The sequence below is a fragment of the Manis pentadactyla genome, chromosome 7 (assembly GCF_030020395.1).
Source record: "Manis pentadactyla isolate mManPen7 chromosome 7, mManPen7.hap1, whole genome shotgun sequence".
NCBI lineage: Eukaryota > Metazoa > Chordata > Mammalia > Pholidota > Manidae > Manis > Manis pentadactyla.
Window position 1 is genome coordinate 105,409,294 of NC_080025.1, and position 20,322 is coordinate 105,429,615.

General features: G+C 34.7%; 1 protein-coding gene across 5 annotated transcripts in view; it reads right to left on the reverse strand.

The window, feature by feature from the left end:
- NT5C3A (5'-nucleotidase, cytosolic IIIA) overlaps positions 1-20,322 on the reverse strand; it is a 70,000-nt gene that overhangs the window by 10,317 nt on the left and 39,361 nt on the right. The window contains exons 1-4 of one of the 5 annotated variants that reach the window (XM_057504647.1): positions 8,426-8,502; positions 8,116-8,172; positions 7,608-7,705; positions 4,096-4,154 (exon numbers count right to left, since the gene is read on the reverse strand). The exons of 1 other annotated variant lie outside the window; for it this stretch is intronic. In XM_057504647.1, coding sequence (XP_057360630.1) covers positions 4,096-4,131 — 36 coding nt within the window. In that variant the 5' untranslated portion in view covers positions 4,132-4,154; positions 7,608-7,705; positions 8,116-8,172; positions 8,426-8,502. Of the gene's footprint in view, positions 1-4,095; positions 4,155-7,607; positions 7,706-8,115; positions 8,173-8,425; positions 8,565-20,322 lie in introns of those variants that run through there. 3 more of the 5 variants (XM_036897446.2, XM_036897449.2, XM_036897450.2) reach the window with 3 other exon arrangements.

The following is a 20,322-nucleotide window of genomic DNA, read 5'->3' on the forward strand; positions in this document are numbered from 1 at the left end:
CAGAATGGACAAAATTAGAAAATCACAGAAAGGCTAAAATGTTTCCCTAAAACTAGAAGATGAATACAGAAGTGTACAGGAAGAGAAATGACACTGGATGCTGGGATATGATGATTAGCAGTACAGTACTTACACCATTTTCCTGATGAGTTTTAGGAACCATTGCTGTTGGGGAATTATCATTTTTGTAGCTCCCTTACAAATACCTTAGCTAATAAGTTAATCTCCTAACAACTAAATTCTGCTCTTACCTCTGCCTTAACTGGTAGATGCCTAGTAATCCACATACTAATCAATAGCTAACCCATTATTGAAAACAACAGAAGATATAAGTCACTGACTGCATTTTCACCAAGAAAATTAAACATTTTATTTTAATGCATCATGCTGGGAAAGATACCCTGCCTTAAGTAAATCACACCCTACAGTATATTTAGTTTTTAAAAGCTGTATTTAAATAGGATAGGATATGTACACCTGAAACCAATATAATATTGTATGTTAACTATATTTCAATTAAAAAAATTAAAATAAATAGGATAGGATAACCTGTTTCAGATAATGGATAGGAGAATAGCACCAAGACCACATGAAAGTAGGCTCATTTCTACTAGGCCAAGAACTATCTGCTTGGCTTATTCTACATCAGTGGGGCCTGGAAAAGAACCAGAGGCCCCTGCTTCTGCACAATACACAACCATTCCTTTTCAGATATATAAGTAGTGAATACCCAAAGAGCATTAGAGTGAAATAACAGTAATGAACACAGACGAAAGAGCAGCTACTTTCTCCACAGAACACTACAGGATGGAGGACATAGGCGAGAGAAATATAAAAGTGTTAATTATATCTGCCTTGTTATATAGTAATACAGTACACCCCCCTTCTGCAATACACATGCAGTGTCATTAAAGTATATGATAAATATTTCTCAAACATTAGAAGTTGGTAATTTTACTCAAATATTTTAGAATGTAGCTTAAGAAATATAATTTTAAAATACCTTGTGGAACATTGTCAATGAACATCAGAGTATCAGAACCTTAAAAAACACACTGCCAGGAGTATGTATTTCATCATATGTCAACATACTTTTTTTTAACTCTTCAAATCCCTTCATCATACTCCTCCTCTTGGACAAAAATACACCTGTTTGGTGGCACATAAAATAACAATACTTGAAACTGGAAGGGCAAGTTGTTTTTGAACTGGCTGAAAACTTTTCAATTTGATTATGATACAATTGGAAAATAAATAAGGGGATAAAATTTTCCATTCTTTGCAAACAGAAGAAAACAAATTCATTTTTAAGACATAATGTGAGATGCTGGGGAAGGAAGAAAGCATTCCTGTTAGGAATCAGGGCATTTTGGCTGTTGGACCCTAATCTGAATCAACACTAAAGATGACTAGGAAAAATCTAAAATACATTTATTCTGGCTCATCTTTAATAAAACATATTTGCATGGATAAAATGGACTCCTAATCATTAGTCCACTTCCATATTCAAAAAGCAGTGGTTTCTAAAGAAGTTGCTTTCATAGTGATACAGTTTCATTCACAACTCTATAGCAGTATTAGGTTATTTGGTATTACCATGTTGCAGATGCATTCAGACAAGATAAAAATGAGTATATCTGCATGATATAGTCACAAATTTGTCCTAATGATGTTTGTTTTTTTCTAAGAACAGCCCACATAAAGATGAGTACACATTACTTCAGAATCTTTGTCTGCTGCTCTCAGGAGAAACATTTTTTCTGTTTTCCAATATTCATATTTGGTACAAGCAAAAGACTTCTTTTTTCAATGGTACAAAGGAGTGGTCACTACAATTTTTACGTAACTATACAAAATTTTATGTAACTACATAGATTTAAAGCCAGCTAACCAGACCAGTACATTTACCTAGAGATGTAAAACATTCTATGATTTACTTGGAAGATGATGCATTAAATCACAAAATTTTAGTGACAGCCATCTCCCCCTGCCTTCCACATACATACTTGGCCTGTATCCACATTAAGGTAATGTAGGCTAAATTCTTACACATTGACAAGATGTCCAGATAAAATACAAGAGGAACAGAAGAAACTGCAATTACTTCTGCTGGAGCCAAAGGAGGAAGATCCAACTGTGCTACTTTTCCAAGAAAAGCAGGATCTGAATTTGGGGAGAAGTCAGAGTGTAGGACCTAATGTGGGAAAAGAATAGGTAGTGCTGTTTGTCTGGAACTTAAGGGTACATGGAGGGGAGAGAGAGAGGCAGAGAGGGGGGAGACAGAGTGTGTGTATGTGTGTGTGTGTGTAAAGGAGATTTGGAGCCAGATTCTAAGAGTTAAGAATAACATCCTAAGTTGTCAACCTAAAAGAGCCATCAACATTCTCAGAAAAGCAAACCCAAGGTAAAAATCATGTAAATTAATGCAGCAATAGTAAGTATATATATATCATCTTCTGGCTTGTTTTCCTTCAATAGTCTTTTTGTGGATTGATTACATTGCTACCTGACTCTAAAAGAGACACGTTAGAAGAATCTTGGACCCAGGTAACAACAAATTATATAGCAGGACATTACTACATCCCTTAAAATCATTTTAGTTAGAACAAAAACAAAAACAGAACTCAAGAAAGTAAGTTTAGACCAATTTAATTCTACAAAACAGAGATACATGCTCAATACCAAGGAATCAAATGTTAATCATGCAATGGATGCAAAGATCATGCCTATGTATTAGGTTGAAGCATATGAAACTGCCAATATTGGACTCTATTTGACATACAAGAAAACCCAGGAATTTCATATGCTTCATTCTAACAGCAATAGCTACACTGGTGACAACTTACTCAGCACTTTGAGTCAGCTTTCACTTCCCACTGTATGCTGGATGAGGGAAATGAAGCTGAACAAGAGATTTATTAACTGTGACACAAAGCTGTTTGCATGCTAAGTTATCTTCTGGTTTATAGGCTCAAACCAAAAAAAGAAAGCTGGAAAGCAAGAGGATGAAAAAATAGAGGAGAAGAGGAAGAACAAGAACAGAAAGAAAATGAAAGGGGGTCACAGGGCAGTTTCCTCTTTAAAGAAGAGGGAGAAATTGTGATTTTTTAAGAGTTTGTCATTTTGAATATGGAAAATGGATATAATTTTTTTTCCACGGGTACAAATAAATGTTACTTACAGAGTAAAAACACTCATTCATATGATATAAGAGACTGACATTTACTGAGTGCTTATATGTGATATTAGGCACTTTATATATACTTTTACATTAAATATGAATAAGAACATTTGTTATAAGATTAATAAGGTCTGAGAATCTAATGTATAACATGACTACAGTTTATAACACTGTTCAACTGAACTTTGCCAAAAGAGTACAACTCAAATATTCTAAAAAAAAAAACGTAAATATGTGAGGAGATAGATGTGTTAACTGGATGGGGGAATCCGTTCACAATGCGTAAGCGTATCAAATCATCAAGTTGTACACTTAAATATCTTACAATTGTTATTTGTCAACTATACCTCAATAAAGCTAGAAAAAAAATATGAAAAAAGCAACATGAGGTTGGTGGTTTCATACCCATTTCTTAAAAGTAAGATTGTTACCCACTGAAGGGTATCACAGCTATTAAAGACTGAGTTAAGATCTGAAGCCAGTTCTGACTCCAAAGCCTCTATTTCTTACCTCATTCTAATGTCTGTAGTGCAATGGACTCTACTGCTCTACAAGACTTTTTTTTTTAATGCTTGTGATTTTAATTCAGGGGCCTAAGATAAAACATCTCACACTGTATGATTTTAGTGTTATTGATGAGCAAGGAAAACTTAGCACAGAATGAAATGGGGTAACCATTTTATAAAATGAGAAACAATGTAATAAATGCACACTACATTTCAAGCAAAAAACCTTCAAAGATGAAGTTCAAAAACTTCAATTTAACAAATATTTGAGGTTCTATTATGTATCAAACATTGTGAAGATAGATCTTCATAAAGTTACAGTCCCAAAATTAACTACCTGTTTAGAGACAGATGTAAAAGTGAAGATCCACCATTAATAAATGGAACTGGAAATACTAAAATACCCACCATTTTCACATGTACAGCAGAATCTTGATTAGGCATTTCTTGGGTATCCAATCAATCTTCTGGATTTTCACAGGTGATGTTACAGTAAAAGAGAGAGAAAAAGTACACGTGACACATACACATTTCAGGCTCTTCCTGTATGTTGATGACATACTAAGATGGTACTTTTGGTTTGATTTAAATACAGTTTACTGAAGGCATCTTTTTTCTTTCCTAAGAACCTCAGCAAAGACTTTACTTTCATAAAGTTTTGGGTTAAAAATTTTGTATGGAGAACTTGCAGCTCTCCTATACAAACTTACATGGTGTTAAGAATTGAATAAAGAATTAAAGTGAAGTATATTTGCAAGAAATTACTTATTTCAAGAACATTTGGTCAACATTTTCTCTACATGTAAGGATGAAGTTTGTGGGGAAATTGTGCTTTACTACTATTGAACCAATGAAGGAATATATAAATAGAATGTAAGGAGAACCATACACAAAAGCCAAGTTTATTCTTCAATCTTCTCATATTAAAATCTTTAATTTTGTGAAATGATGTGATTAAGATCTGAATTGTGTTTGAATGTAGCAGAGTGTCTGGCACAAAATAGGTACATGATAGTGCTTGTTAAATGAATGATAATTTTAAGGGTTTGGGTAAAATTTATACATATCTGTTTATTAAACCAAAAAAGCAATTTTTAAAATATCTTGTATCATTATTCCAATTCTTTTTCACTTTTGGAGTATAAATCTTAGGGAAAATTACTTCCTTTGGTTCCTCACTGAGTTTACTTTTACTTTATTCTAGGTAAGAAAAATTTTATAATAAAAGCATTATTTAAAGAGGGCACTTAATTTAAAGGGGAAAATCTGACTTTCTGAAACTCTAGCAATAGAAATTGGAAATCAGATGTGTGTACTTTATAATTAAAATGTGTTGTAGCAGATATATAACATTTTCTCAAATTCTAAAATCCATTTTCCCCCTCCCATTTTAAGTGCATTAAATAACTGGGAAATGTCTTATAAAAAAGTATTCTTCTCCCTTTCTCAGAAAGGCTGTTAACAGTAAGTTAATGAATGGTCTTTTAACTGATAGCATAGTAGAGTTGAGTAAACAGTACTTCCAAATAGTAATATACCTCCAATTTTTCACATCTGAAAAATAATGTAGTATCTGTAGAAGTATCTATATGTCCACTCTATAAAATTCATAAAACATTTGACCACCACCCCCAAAATATAATTATAATGGTAGTTTAGTAGGAGTCAGTAGTCTTTGAATGATTACAGTCAAATTTGAGTAACCTTTCCTTGGTCTAACTTCTGTCAGTCATCCATCTTAAACAAGTAAGATGTCACAGACTGCTTGCAAGTCTGCTTCTTCATTTACAGAAACCAAAGCAAGCAAAATAAAAAATACTTATGGTTTTCCTTTGATGTTTAATATCTAAAAGTGGTATAGGTTTCTCAGCAGGCACTATTTAAATAAAATCATTTTATTATAGCTTGAAAAAGAGGAAGGAGAATGTGGAAAAGTACAGTAGAGTTTACAAAAATATCACATCTCTGAAATATTTGAAAGGACCAAAAGAAAACAGAATTAAAGCAGTGAAGAACACATTTAGTATCTGGGAATCAAAGATCTTTTTGTTGCACAAAGCCGGGTAGCCTAATTCCTCCCTACCTTCCCCTCATCCCCCAAGTATGGCTCTTTTGGAGCACTCAGGTTTTTAGTAAAAAAAAAAAAAGCAGAGAAAATAAAAAGCCAGTGTTAGTAGGTAAAAGAGTAATCATCTTTCTCATGGTCTTCATATTTTATTTAAACAAAACAAATGAAAACATGGAATCATCAGAAATCTGATCATGGCTGACTTCAGGACATTATTTTTGACAAGTAAACCAACAGTTCATGGATATTATGCAAATTTCATATGAAGATCTTTCATTCTTCCCTACCTCTCCTGGCAACATGACCAAAATTTATCCTTGTTAAAAGATAGTCGCACATAAAGTGATACCATGGTCTTAATTTTTTAAAAAATCACCCTGCTGTCAATATCATTATAAAAGTACAGAGACGAAGGCACAAATGTCAGCATTCTGGCACCATCCTAATGAAGATACTAAAAAGTAGGGCAGGGTATTTTTAAACCAATAGGCTTGTAAACCTATACCTGGTATATAAAGTTCTGGCTTACTTTGCCAACAGTCGTCTGTTGCAGATGCTTCAAGAGAAGAGTTGTTGGAAAAACACATCAAGGGTAGAAAACACATTCAAAAATAGAAAATGCTACCCTTGAACTATGAGCTCTCTTCAAAGGATGTCTTGAAGTTTTAGGTCTTTGGAATCTTTACATGTGGACTGGAAAATTTGGAAACTGGAAAATAATTATGCTGTATGCTTTCACTATGAGATCTCTACTCTAACAGTGTTCATTACAAGGAATATGTAGGACAAGGCTAAAGACAAGCCAAGAGGTAAGAACTTCACTTGAATAGCACAAATATGGCAAACCGAAATCTCAGCTACAGTGGCAGTTCATTATGAGATGATTAACTTTATCTTGAAAAGATATTTATATAAATAAATCACTGACTGAAAATTTCTATGTGAAAAAAATGTATTTGCCTGTAATACAAGTGTTAAAGTATCTGAATGCAAATTGAGTATCTTTAAAGGTCCATTTGATTCCATCTTATAAAAAGCAAAAAAAAAAGATTAAATACATCAAAACTATTAGCTAAAAAAGTTACAATTCTGCTTTAATTTTGGTATCTGCAGAAACATTTACACTACACTAAAATGAAATTTTGAATGGTAAAAACTGTATATTCCTTCCATAAGAAAAGGCATTGTATTACCGTAATATGGACAGGTTGACAACAACAGTACTAAACTAATCCAGAATGAATTAAATTAGTAAAGTAAATTAGTAAAATTAATTTATTTAATAAATTAATAAATAAACTAAATTAGTAAACAGTACTAATCCAGAATGAATCCATGTTTACTGCACTTTTCCAGCAACCTATATTACTTGTCTTGAGCTTGGGTTTTTAATGACAGTTTCTTAGGGTGATTAGTACATGGAAAATCAAACTGTAAGTTTGTTATTTCTGTAGCATTATAAATAGGTTTCTTGAATCATTTAAATAATTTTCCCTAATTAGACTTTCAAGACAGCAGTGAAAAAAACACAGACTGGAAAGTGAAACTTTCTCAGTATAGACATAAAACAAAAATGAAACTGAACAACAAAACTTGGGAGAGGAAGAGGAGCCAGAAGAGAGGGAGAAATTTCAAAGGCTAGTTATTTAAAAATTGGCAATTTATACCAACTTTCTTAAGTAGTAAAACTTGGTTTCTTGTCAGAATGTTGTGGACACTTATGAAAATACATTAATTTCAGAGCTCAAAATTTATTCACCTATCCACCCCACTCCCAATGACCTAATATCTAATAGCATTTTTTCAGATGAATTAACAAAGGCACAGGGAAATTAAGTATTATACTGATTACCCTTAAGCCACTTTGAGTTCTTCTGTCCTTGAATTTGTCCTAGAACAACAGCATATGTGGTAAGCAAAATATCCAGAGATTCAGGGCTTGGATACAGGCTGCCAATAAAAACCAAGTAAACTGCTTTAAGAAATAGTTTGCCGCATGACTTTAATTATCCTCATAAAAAAAAAAACAAACCCTATAAAAATATGGTAAATTCAATTATTTAAATCTAAGCCACAACTAGCCACAATCTAAGCCAATTCTAGGCTTTTATGGTAATACATATAATTTTCAATATACAATTTGTTACAAGCTTTAGAGACAATAACACAGCTTTTATCAATTCTTAAAACAGACTACTATAATCCCACTCCATGATATCCTAGATAAAGCTCACAGGTTCAAAATAAAAATTATTTTTATTACTAGGCATAATAAATAGTTCCTAATCCTAGGGACACAAAACATGTAGCTCTCAGCATAGTCACACAGCAACTCAATGAGCAACAAGACTGGAACTTACAGTGTTTTTTTTCCCTAGAAGAGAGATTTTTGACGGCACTTTGCTTTTTCTTAACACCTACATGTGAAACAAGGTCGTACAGTTAGATCTTAGAAATTGTAATTTCTGAGACCCCAGACACTGAAATTTTACATATTCATATATTTGCAAACTAAGAAGAAACTTTGCATTATATGGATTCATTATATTTTTACTTCCTTAATTTGTATTTTTAAGTGCCTAAAATTTCAACCAGGATACTGAACCAAGTAAGATTGAGATAAAGTTAAAAAGAGAAACTCATTTGTTTTCATGAACTGTACCCACTTACCCCGAAGGTAACCGGACGAGCTACGCCAGTGAAAGAAAATTCTTCCTGTCTGAGAAGTGTTAATATAGCACAAGGTGCAGCAGAGGGCGGTTCCAAAAGCCTCGGCTAAGCTCTCGGCAAAAACAGACCTGTGACGCACAAGTCCGCAGAACTGTATTATGCTCTGTGTGATGGGCTTGTAGCTCCGGGCTGGTCACCAGTCTACAGAACAGGATCAATTGAAATGTGATAGTGAAGAGGTGCTAAATCAGTAGTTAGGGCACTTGCAACTTGCTCTGAAAAGAAAAAAAGGAGCCTCAATATTAACACTTAAAACACCTCACGGTGTTTCCCAGATGTCAGTGTGCTTGTGTTATGGGCACCTTCCTGCATGAACACTGTATTTCAGTAGAGTCCAAATGCTGAGGTCGTGGCGCCAGGGTCTGGGGGAAGGGAGAATGGGGAACTATTGCTCAATGGGTAGGTTTGGAAAACATAAGAGTTATGGAGATGGACGGTGGTGATAGCACAAAAAAAATGAATGTACTTAAGGCCGTTGATCTGTACACTTAAAAGTTAAAGTGGTAAATTTTATGTTATGTATATTTAGCACAATTTAAACAAGATTTAAAAAGACATGAAGAATGTAAATGTGGTCAACAGAATGTTAACAGTCTGTTGCAGGGCAATGGGATTTAAAGTGATTTTTATGCTTTTCTTCATATTTTCCTACAATGTAAATTGTTTACAAAATCATGAAGGTATTTGCTAAAAATTCTGAACACAATGAAACTAGTTTTTAGGGTTAACAAATTGAAAAAAAGTTCCTCTCCTGCTGTAAATAAAAGCAGTCAGACTGCTATGAAGAAAAATGTTTTTAAAGAGAATCGGTCTTACTTTAAACCAGAGTAGTAGGACTGCAATGTGCTAATACGATGTGTCAGGGCCTGATAGATAACTTAAGCTCCGGGCACCCTGGGAAGCTTTATCATTAGGAACATGGCTAAGCTACACTGGTGTAAACAAAATTTTTTTTGTTAGCCTTCTCTCTTCTATGCTCAAGAGAAATCAAACCCATACATTTCACTAATAAAACTTTGTGAAGTAGTATCCTCTATTAAAAACAACACAAAGATTTTTTTAATTGCTTCTTTCAATGGCCACTAATAAATTATCCAAACTTGATATCTACCAAATGTTAAAAATTTGGCACAGCTACCTTATTGTAATAAGAGAGAAAGCTCACATTAAACCCTAAGACCTTTATTATCTTGGAAAGTTGATCTTGTACCTGGGGTCTACTGAAGCATACTACCTCCAAATTACAATGAGGCTGTGGTGAACAGCCTAAATGGGAAGTTACCTTAAATGAAGGTAAGTTTGCTCCTTCAAAATGCTGCTAATAAGAATAAATAAATGTTGCCAAGAAAACCTAACTAAACCTAATATTATCAATGTACAGGTATTTGTATTATGGCTCTGTGTGTACATTAAAAACAATTCTTAAACAAGAACAAAAAAAAAGAGGGAGAAGACTCACAACAAAACATTCCTGGAAAATCTTTCATGAAATGGAGGCTTAAGAGCAACCAGGTGATGTTTTGAAAATATTTCTGTATTACATGTGAATATGATGATGACTTTAGTGTCCTGTAATATATTAACAAAGTTAGCAAGGATGAGAATCTTAAAGGTATCACTTCAAAAGATGACTCAAGTCATCTTCACAACAAAGAATGCTGGAGTTAAGAGTTCCACAACCTTCTTGGAGGCCTATTTAGAAATACTATTAAAAGCTTTAGAAATATACATTCCCTATGACACACCAATTTTATGTCCTAAGGAATTTATCCTAAGGAAGTAAGGCAGTACACAAAGTTAAAAGGATGTATATTGAGGAGTTGTTTTGTGGTAGAAACCAAGGACACAAAGTTGAGGTTTTAGGAATGCAGAGGAATCACAAGGTGCTTGTGTGCTTGAGATTGAAACAATGTAACAATGTATTCCCCTCTCCACGTTGACTCAGTGGTATGGAACAGCTTGTTGATCATAGTCATGGAAGCCCCACTAGTTTATAATAAGGTATTCGGGTAACCTTTAGAGATAGATTAAAATACAACTAGCATCGTGAATGCATCTATAGTGACCTAATAGCTCCCACTGCAGCTGTTCCTCGGTGATGACTCCCCTGTAATTTGTGGTGAATGTATAATCCCCCATAACCTTGTAGTGAATGTATAAAAGACATGGCCCTGCTGTCCTGGGGGCTCAGCCTTTGGATAGGAATCCGCTGAGCCAGTGCCGGCACTAATAAAGGCTGCTTCTCGCCAAACGTCTCAGTGTCCCGACTCCTTGTTTGTAGTTCCCGCGGTTCCTGCAACAGTTTTATAATATTGGGAAACTACAAACAATCTAAATGTTCATTAATATAGGAGAGGTGAATAAATTATGGTACACACATAAAATATGAAATTAAACAGTTCTCAAAAATATTATAAACAGCTAAAATGGTATTTACTATGTCAGATACTTCTAAGCACTTGACAAACTTCATCTATATAATACTCATAACCCAAGAAGGTATGTGCTATTATTATCCTCATTTTACAGGTGAATAAATGAAAGCTTTTAGCTGGCAAGAGGCAGAAATGGTTGCAAAATCAGGTTTCTGTGCCTTTGGAATCCATGCCTGTAAATCACTGGCCAGTACTGCTCTGTGAGATCAATAGTTACACACACACTGAGGTGTACATGATCTACTGCTGAGTGAAAAACCGGCTGAGAGGACAGCAGGAGTCCAATTTTGGGGGATAAATATATAAGCAGAGGAAAGTCTCAAATGGAATACATAAGACAGTACCAGTAATGGGATAAGGGGCCATTTTTAATTTCTGAGCTTTATAAAATAAATGTGTGCCTTGGAGAATAAAAAATGGCTTATCAAAGACTTTATTGTAGTAGCACCAATCATGTCCAAAATCAGAAAAGAAAGTTAAAAAATAAAACAACTGGAGCCGGTCAACATCATATGGATGGATTATTTGAAATAATATTTCTTAAGTAGAGACAAAAGCAAGGAATCCGGTCAGATTACTCTAAAACAAAACAAAACAAAATATTTGTATCATCAAAACAAAGAGGGATAATATCAAGAGGGGTGTTGGTCTCTTCAGGGTAGATGGCTTTGACTCTGTTGGTGTCTGTCCTGGAAAAACGGGTGTTGCTTCTTGCCTATGGGGGACTTCCTCCACCTTTTAATTCCATCCAGTGTATCTATACAGTGCGGGCAAGATGCTGTGTCTGGTGGGCTGTTACTCCAGGGGGGACAAATATTTTTTGAGCCCTTTCTTAGCCAGTATGTTTGAGTCCCAGAATCATGCAATGGCCCTCTATATACTCTAATTTAACTTAATCGGTAAGACCTTAAGAGAAAGATAGTACTTCCCCAGTTATTACCTGGAATAGATAAGGAATCTAAGGTCTGGAGAAGTCACTTATTATGTGACTCACATACAAGAACTGGAACACTCTTTTTTTCCTACTACATATCAGTTTCTGTGGCAGGAACCGCAGGGAACTACAAACAAGGAGTTGGGACATGGAGATACTTGGAGGGAAGCAGGGCCGTGTCTTTCATGCATTCACTACAAGGTTAGGGGGGAGTCAGCACCCAGGAACAGTTGTAATGGGAGCTATTAGGTCACTATAGGTATATTCAGGATTCTAGTTGTATTTTAATCTATCTCTATAAAAGTTACCCGGATACCATATTTATAAACTAGTGGGCTTCCATGGCTATGATCAACAAGCTGTTCCATACCACTGAGTCCCCGTGAGGGGGGAACACAATGTTATGCTGTTTCAATCTCAAGCACCCAAGCACCTTGTGATTCCTCTACATTCCTGGAGCCTCAACAGAAAGTCTCCTTGGCTTCCTACCACATTTCTAAGCAGTAATACACATGTAACACATGAGCAGGCTAGAGATATCCTTGAATAGAATAATGTTTTGAAACTGCCACAGAAAAGTAACAAGGACACAGGCAAAGCATTGAATAAAAGAAAATGAATTTTGTTTCAAATAGCTCTACCATACCTTTTTTTGGGAGAGGAGATATAAAAGGAGCTAGAAGTGTAAAGGAAGACTTTTTAGCAGGACAAAGGACTTTCATCTCTGGACACAATGGCTGGCCCTGTTGCCTTGGAGTCTCTTTACTCATTGTTGTATAAACAGAAATCATTCTTATCACTGAAAGCAAACAGTAGGCCTGAAATTGATAGGCCAAAGAGCACAGCATTTCTCATGCAAGACTCAAACCTTTGGAAGATTTTTCTCCCCTTATAACACTAAGACTGGCTGTCTTTATCAATGGAGAACAGGATATCCATTTTACTTCTGAGTAACTACTTACAACTTTTTAGATATAGTCAATCAACTTGAAAAGCTAAAAATGATCACTTCACATTTTGTCATCAAAAAGTTTCTCAAATTTTTGAAGTAATTTAAGAAAAACCCATGAAGATAAAATCTCTCAATCTGAATCTTAATAATTTGATTCATTCACTCATTTTACCTTTAACCTTGGGGCAGAGAAGTAAAGGAATTAAAGGTATACATTAATTAACAAGTGTATGAGAAAGAAATCACTTCATAATCCCACATAAACCTGAAGTATAGTTACTTCTCAATAATCCAATCTAAGACTTAACTACTAACTCAGTTTACAATAATCCAATTATCATGCAATGTGTTTTTAAACTTCAGTTTGAACTTGACTGACATCCTAGGAAGTTATTCCAAACAAAACAAAAAACCATATAAGGAAGACAATTCAGTAGGAGGTGAGATGCAATACTCTCTGTAAGCATTCTTGTAAAACTTGTTCTTGTTAATTGCTGCATGAGGCAAATAGAAAGGTGATTTTTTTAAATAACAATACAAAAGATCCATCTAGGCATCTGACTTCTCTTAAGAAAACAGTCAACTAACTTCAAAACTGTGACTGTTCAAAACAATTGAAACAAGGTGATATAAATATTTACACGAATATGGTTTAAAATGTTTAAGGAGCAAAAACAGAGGTAAGACAATGAATTACTATATTTTGGAAAAAGGAATGGCAAGTAGAGATTTTCTCATAAATTTTTTTCTCATTTAAAATAATTCCAAAAACTTAGCCTATTAGTGAAGCTGATTGCTGCATTTATGAATTTACACATGCATATGCAAACTGAGGAAAACCTATGGTTTTATTAATCTTAGTTCATTTCTTGATGCAAAAATCTAGCATGAAAAACTTAATTTTCAGAAACTCAAATGCAGTTCTTGAACATACTATTTTTGTAACTTTCTTAAAAAGTAATAACTTATGTAGCTTAAACACCTTTATAGGAAATGAATAACACTTATGTTGCACTAGGTAGATCAAGTTCAAGAAAATCAGATGTTAAGACAGCATCACAAAGGGAGTCAGTCTTTCCTAGCTCTTCTCTCAAATGCACTGTTTTAATATTTCAAGATGCTTAGCACAGAAATTGTTTCCATTTTATTGTATCTGGACCTCTGTGCCTGAAATGGAACAAGAAGAAAAACTGCTTTAATTTTGAACTCTTTCCACACCACAAGGTTGGTATTCTATCTGTTGAAAAGAAACAGTACTGTTAAGGATTGCTATTTTGGGAAGGGTTATACTGAAAATGGCAAAATGGTTACACTATTTAATATTTTATTATTGGTGCATTATATCCAGTACATCTAAATAGAGAGTACAAAGACTTAACTTACTATCCCCTCTTTTTGCTATACCAGATAAACTCATTTAAAAGGTAGTAAGGAAAGAAAACTATTTTGAAACAGATTCAAGTTGATAAACTAATGACTTACAGCAAATAATTATCTGAAATTGTATGTTGGGCCACTGTGCAATAATTTGAATTTTAAAAGCATGTAAGTAGAAGAAATCACAAAACAGCCCTTTCAAAACTACCTTGAATATTTAAAACTTAATATAGTAAAGCAAAGTACTTAACTTAATCTTAGAAAAGTTTGATAACATTATATATTACATTCAATAGTAGAATGTGTGCTCATCAGAATAGAATATATAAAAATAAGTTTACCAGAGAATAGCCTTCTAAAACTTAATGGTCAGGTTTTATACTGTTGAGTGCTTTTGAACTTTTAAAGAACAGATGGCTCCCATGCTAAACTGTTAATGACACAAAAAAATTAAGCTATCCAATTCCATTTATGAAACCAACTAGTATAAAACCCTGAAACAAAAGCCTATCAAAAATAGCACAAAAAGAGGACAAATACCTAATTTCACTCATGAATATAGATGCAAAAGTCTTAAATAATAAGACAGTAACAAACTAAATTCAACAGTACAATAACCACCTAATATAACTCAATCAAATACATTCCAAAAATCAATTAATATTCATCACAGAGGAATGAGAGGATCACAGGCTGATTCTATTTTCTTCTTCATACTCTTTGGTATGTTCTAAATTTTTCTAATGAATGTATCTTATACCCAGAAGAAAATAAAGATTATTTTCAAAAAGTTTTATTTTCCACAAAACAGCAGCAGACTCACAGACTCCAAGAAGGGATAGCAGTTACTAAAGGGGAGGGGTGGGGGAGGACAGGCAGGAAGTGACAGAGAAAGGGATTGAGAGGTATTATGATTAGTACACATGGTGTGTGGGGGGTAATGCGGAAGACAGTGTAGCACAGAGAAGACAAGTAGTGACTCTGTGGCATCTTACTGCACTGATGGACAGTGACTGCAACAGGGTATGGGGGGGACTTGATAATATGGGTGAATGTAGTGATCACATTGTTTTTCATGTGTAACCTTCATAAGAGTGTACATCAATGACACCTTAATAAAAATAAAAATAAAAGGCATGAAAAAAAAAGTTTTATGTTCCAAAACAGAAGAAAGTCCAAGTGTACATAATGCTACTATATCTTCAGAAGAACAGGACATGGCATATGTTAAGTCACATTTACTAAAATGAAAATTATCTGTTGGGGCAAAATCATACCACACTATTTTTTCTGTAGTAGCATTCCTCATTATATGGCTGGGAAAGTAAACTAATGAGTAGGTTACACAAATATTTAAGCAATATTCTATATTCTCCTCCTACTATGGTTATAGAATGAAGTCATAATTTGTAAATGAGAAGTCGTGGAAATTAAGAATTAGTATATAGGTTTAAAGAAGTTACTTAAAGGGTTGAAAAGGAGGGTCACATTTTGACTATTCATAAGTAGAAGTTAAACAAAAAACTCAGAAAAATATATTTCTAACATCCTCTTAGTTAAAATAATTTTATAAAAGTCCTTGCAAATCAAGAAAAAAAACTTAGACAATTCAGAAAAGAAGAAAATAAATGGCCAACTATTTTAAAAGGTCAACCTCCAAAGTAATAAATACTTTAAAAAAATTATCATTTGGCACATGAGAAAAAAATGGTACTTACTCCCAAGAAAACAGGGAGTTAGGTATTTGAATATACTGCTGGTGGAAATGTAAATTGGTACAACCTTTCCAGAGTTTAACCTGACAGCACATCCAGAAGCCTTAGATTTGTACAAGCCCTTTGACCCAGGAATTCCATTTAAACAATCATGGATATGCACAATGCTATAATAATGTATACAGATCCATTATTTATCATAATGAAATGTACACTGAAGAACTTGCTAAATAGATTATGATATATGTATATGATAATATAAATATAATAGTCCTTAAAATAAAGGGGAAAAATGTAGCTTAAAATAGGTAAATAATTTAAAATGGAGAAATTCCTTATAAAAAGCTGGATCTTAATTCAGGTACTCACAAGTCCTTAATTATTAAAACTCACCTAAAACTAAGTCATATGATTGGAAATCCATGCATGTGGACCCCATGGGTTAATTTAAAAAAATATATAGTGAATTTTATGATCTGTGTTTGTTGTAAATATATTAGAGAGGATTCAGAAGTGAGTCAAATGCATATAGAAGCTTTATCCACATTTCTTACTATATATGACAACCCATGTTCCTTGTACAATTTTAGTGAAATTAAGGTTAGTAACTGAAAATGACAGTTATATATGCCAATTCTCCAAGTGTGCTACCCAGGTCAGTTCAGTTTAACTAGCTCCAATTCTGACGGCAGCCATGCAGGGATTAAGCCCTATTTTCTGGAGTGCCAGGTGCTCAGGTTGAAAACTACTGCTCAACATCCAGATTGATTAGGAAGAAGTTACACTCTTACTGTTTGCAGATGACATATTATCCATAGAAAACCCTAAAGAATCCACCCCAAAAATAACAGAACTAATAATGGAATTCAGCAAAGTTGCGGGATACAAAATTAAAACACAGAAACCTATTGCATTCCTATATATTAATGATGAAATACCAGAAATAGAAATCAGGAAAGCAATTCCATTTACAATTGCATCAAAAAGAATAAAATACCTAGGAATAAATCTAACCAAGGAGGTAAAAGACCTATACTCTGAAAACTACACGACACTCATGAGAGAAATTAAAGAAGATGCCAATAAATGGAAAAACATCCCAGGCTCATGGATAGGAAAAATTAATATTGTCAAAATGGCCATCCTGCCTAAAGTAATCTACAGATTCAATATAATCCCTATCAAAATACTAACAGCATTCTTCAATGAACTAGAACAAATAGTTCTAAAATTCATATGGAACCACAAAAGACCCTGAATAGCCAAAGCAATCCTAAGAAGGAAGAATAAAGCTGGGGGAATTATACTCCCCAACTTCAAGCTCTACTACAAAGCCACAGTAATCAAGACAATTTGGTACTGGCACAAGAACAGACCCATAGATCAATGGAACAGAATAGAGAGCCCAGAAATAAACGCACACATATATGGCCAATTAATATACAATAAAGGAGCCATGGATATACAATGGGGAAATGACAGTCTCTTCAACAGCTGGTGTTGGCAAAACTGGGCAGCTACATTTAAGAGAATGAAACTGGATTACTGTCTAAATCCATATACAAAAGTAAACTCGAAATGGATCAAAGACCTGAATGTAAGTCATGAAACCATAAAACTCTTAGAAGAAAACATAGGCAAAACTCTCTTGAATATAAGGATGAGCAACTTTTTCCTGAACACATCTCCTTGGGCAAGGGAAACAAAAGCAAAAATGAACAAATGGGACTACATCAAACTAAAAAGCTTCTGTACAGCAGAGGACACCACCAGGAGAATAAAAAGGCATTCTACAGTATGGGAGAATATATTCATAAATGACATATCTGATTAGGGGTTAACATTCAAAATATATAAATAACTCACAAGCCTCAACATCCAAAAAACAAATAAACTGATTAAAAAATGGGCATAGGATCTGGACACTTCTCCAAAGAAGAAATTCAGATGGCTAACAGACAAATGAAAATGTGCTCCACGTTGCTAATTATCAGGGACACGCAAGTTAAAACTACAGTGTGATATTACTTCACACAGTTTGATAGCCAACATCTAAAAGGCAAGAAACAACAAATGCTGGTGATGATACAGACAAAGAGGAAACATCCTACACTGCTAATGGGAATGTAAATTAGTTCAACTATTGTGGAAAGCAATAGGCAGGTTCCTCAAAAAGCTAAAAATAGAAATATCATTTAAGCCGGGAACTCCACTCCTAGGAAATTTCCCAAAGAAAACAAGATCCTAGACTCAAAAAGACATATGCATCCCTTGGTTTACCGCTGTACTGTTTACAATAGCCAAGATATGGAAGCAACCTAAGTGTCCATTAGTAGATGAATGGATAAAGAAGATGTGGTACATATACACAATGGAATATTATTCAGCCATAAGAAGAAAACAAATCCTACCATTTGCAACAACATGGATGGAGCTAGAGGGTATTATGCTCAGTGAAATAAGCCAGGCGGAGAAAGACAAATACCAAATGATTTCCCTCATTTGTGGAGTGTAACAACAAAGCAAAACTGAAGGAATAAAACAGCAGCAAAATCACAGATTCCAAGAAGGGACTAGCAGTTACCAAAGGGAAGGGGGTGAGGATGGAGGAAGAAGGGGATTGAGGGGTATTATAATTGGTGCACATGGTGTGGAGGGATCTAGGGGAAGACAGTATAGCACAGAGAAGACAAGTAGTGACTCTATAGCATCTTACTATGCTGATGGGCAGTGACTGCAATGGGGTGTGGAGGGAGACTTGATAATACGCATGAATGTAGTAACCACAATGTTGCTCATGTGAAAAACTTCTTAAGATTGTATATCAAAGACACCTTAATAATAATTTTAAAAAACTCAAAATTGACATCATGCTGGACATCTCCCCATTCCCAATCCTTTTAGCTTTATGAAAGATGCATGATATAACTGGACATACTATGTTTATCTTCAAATGTGAGGGCTCAAATAAATTACTCTTTAGAGATAATTTTTAAATGCATTGCTAAATATGAACCTACTGTAAGAGAATGTCGTGTCTAAAAGTATAATTATTTAAAACAACAAGTGAAACCAACCATACAGACACAAAGAGAACATATTCTTAATACAATATACTGAAGGAAACGGGGGGCAGGAGAGTTTTTAGGTGTATCTTCTTCATTCTAGAGAACAGGAAACTGAGACTTAGACAAGTGAAGGAATTTGTTCAAGGCCAAACCACTACAACGGCAGTGCTGACTTTAGTTACCACATACTAAATTCTCAGACTTTGTATATACATGACTTCATTCCCTTACAAAATTGTCTAGTGTTCAGATCATAGATTATGGAAAAGAAAAAAACACTGTGTATCTTTACTAGATAAACCACAGTACTTATAATACATAGTGAATAACAGAATAATAATAATGGATAGACTTCCCTATCTTACTGTTGGAGGATGTGTTTGTTCTCCTCAGTTCTTGTCCCAGCCCCAACAAAGAACTGAAGGGCCGAGACACAGTAGTGAAGCAGAATCAAAGTTTTACTTAAATACACTCCAAGGGAGGAGCAGGCCAGAGTCAAGGTAGAAAAAGGCAGATTTCCTTGAATAAAGCAGAGGAAGGAAAACCAGATGGAGGAAAGGGAAGCTCATTGAACCCTACTTGGCATTGGGCATATCCCTTGCCATCTCCTGAAGCCAGGGTCACCTGGCATCCAGTGTTCACTTGAATTTGCACAGCGTGGGAACTAAGTCCCTACCACACCAGGATTTGGGGCAGCCGCCAAGCACTGGATGGAGTCAGATTATGTTGTGAACTTCCCAAAGGCAAAGAAAGGAGATTTTCAGGTAGGCTACTAAGGAGCATGATCGTGTGGCGGCAGTTCCATCCAGGTCACCCAAATGACCGGAACTTAGAAGCCCAAATCAGAGCTCTCAGCAGTACCTCCCTACTTATCTGGAGCAGAACAGAGTGACACACTCCAAGAAAGGTGAGTGTGGGTAAAACTCAGGGAAGAGACACACTTAAGGGTGTAGGGTCTGGGGTTTTATAGTGCTTTTTGGGTAACAGTCAGCATAAGACATGATGTAGACAGATCATTTATAATTCCTTTGAAGTTTTGTCTAAAGAACAGAGTTATTTAGGTGACTATGTTGGTTTGGACTTTAGCACTCTTTGTCCACACAGATTTATTTACACTTTAGAGGTCTGTCTATTGCCCTAGTTACAAAGTTACTTGATTAAGGGGCTGGAAGAGGATGAAAAAAACAGCCTATAGATTAAGTTAAAGAATAAGCTGGGCCTTTCTGCAAGCTAGGTAGATTTTACAATGGCATGATCTAATTGATATAATGAAGACATGGGTTGGCTCAGATACTTTATCTAGTGAATATTCGGACATTCTATGTTACTCCTGGCCTTCAGAATGTCAACCTAATT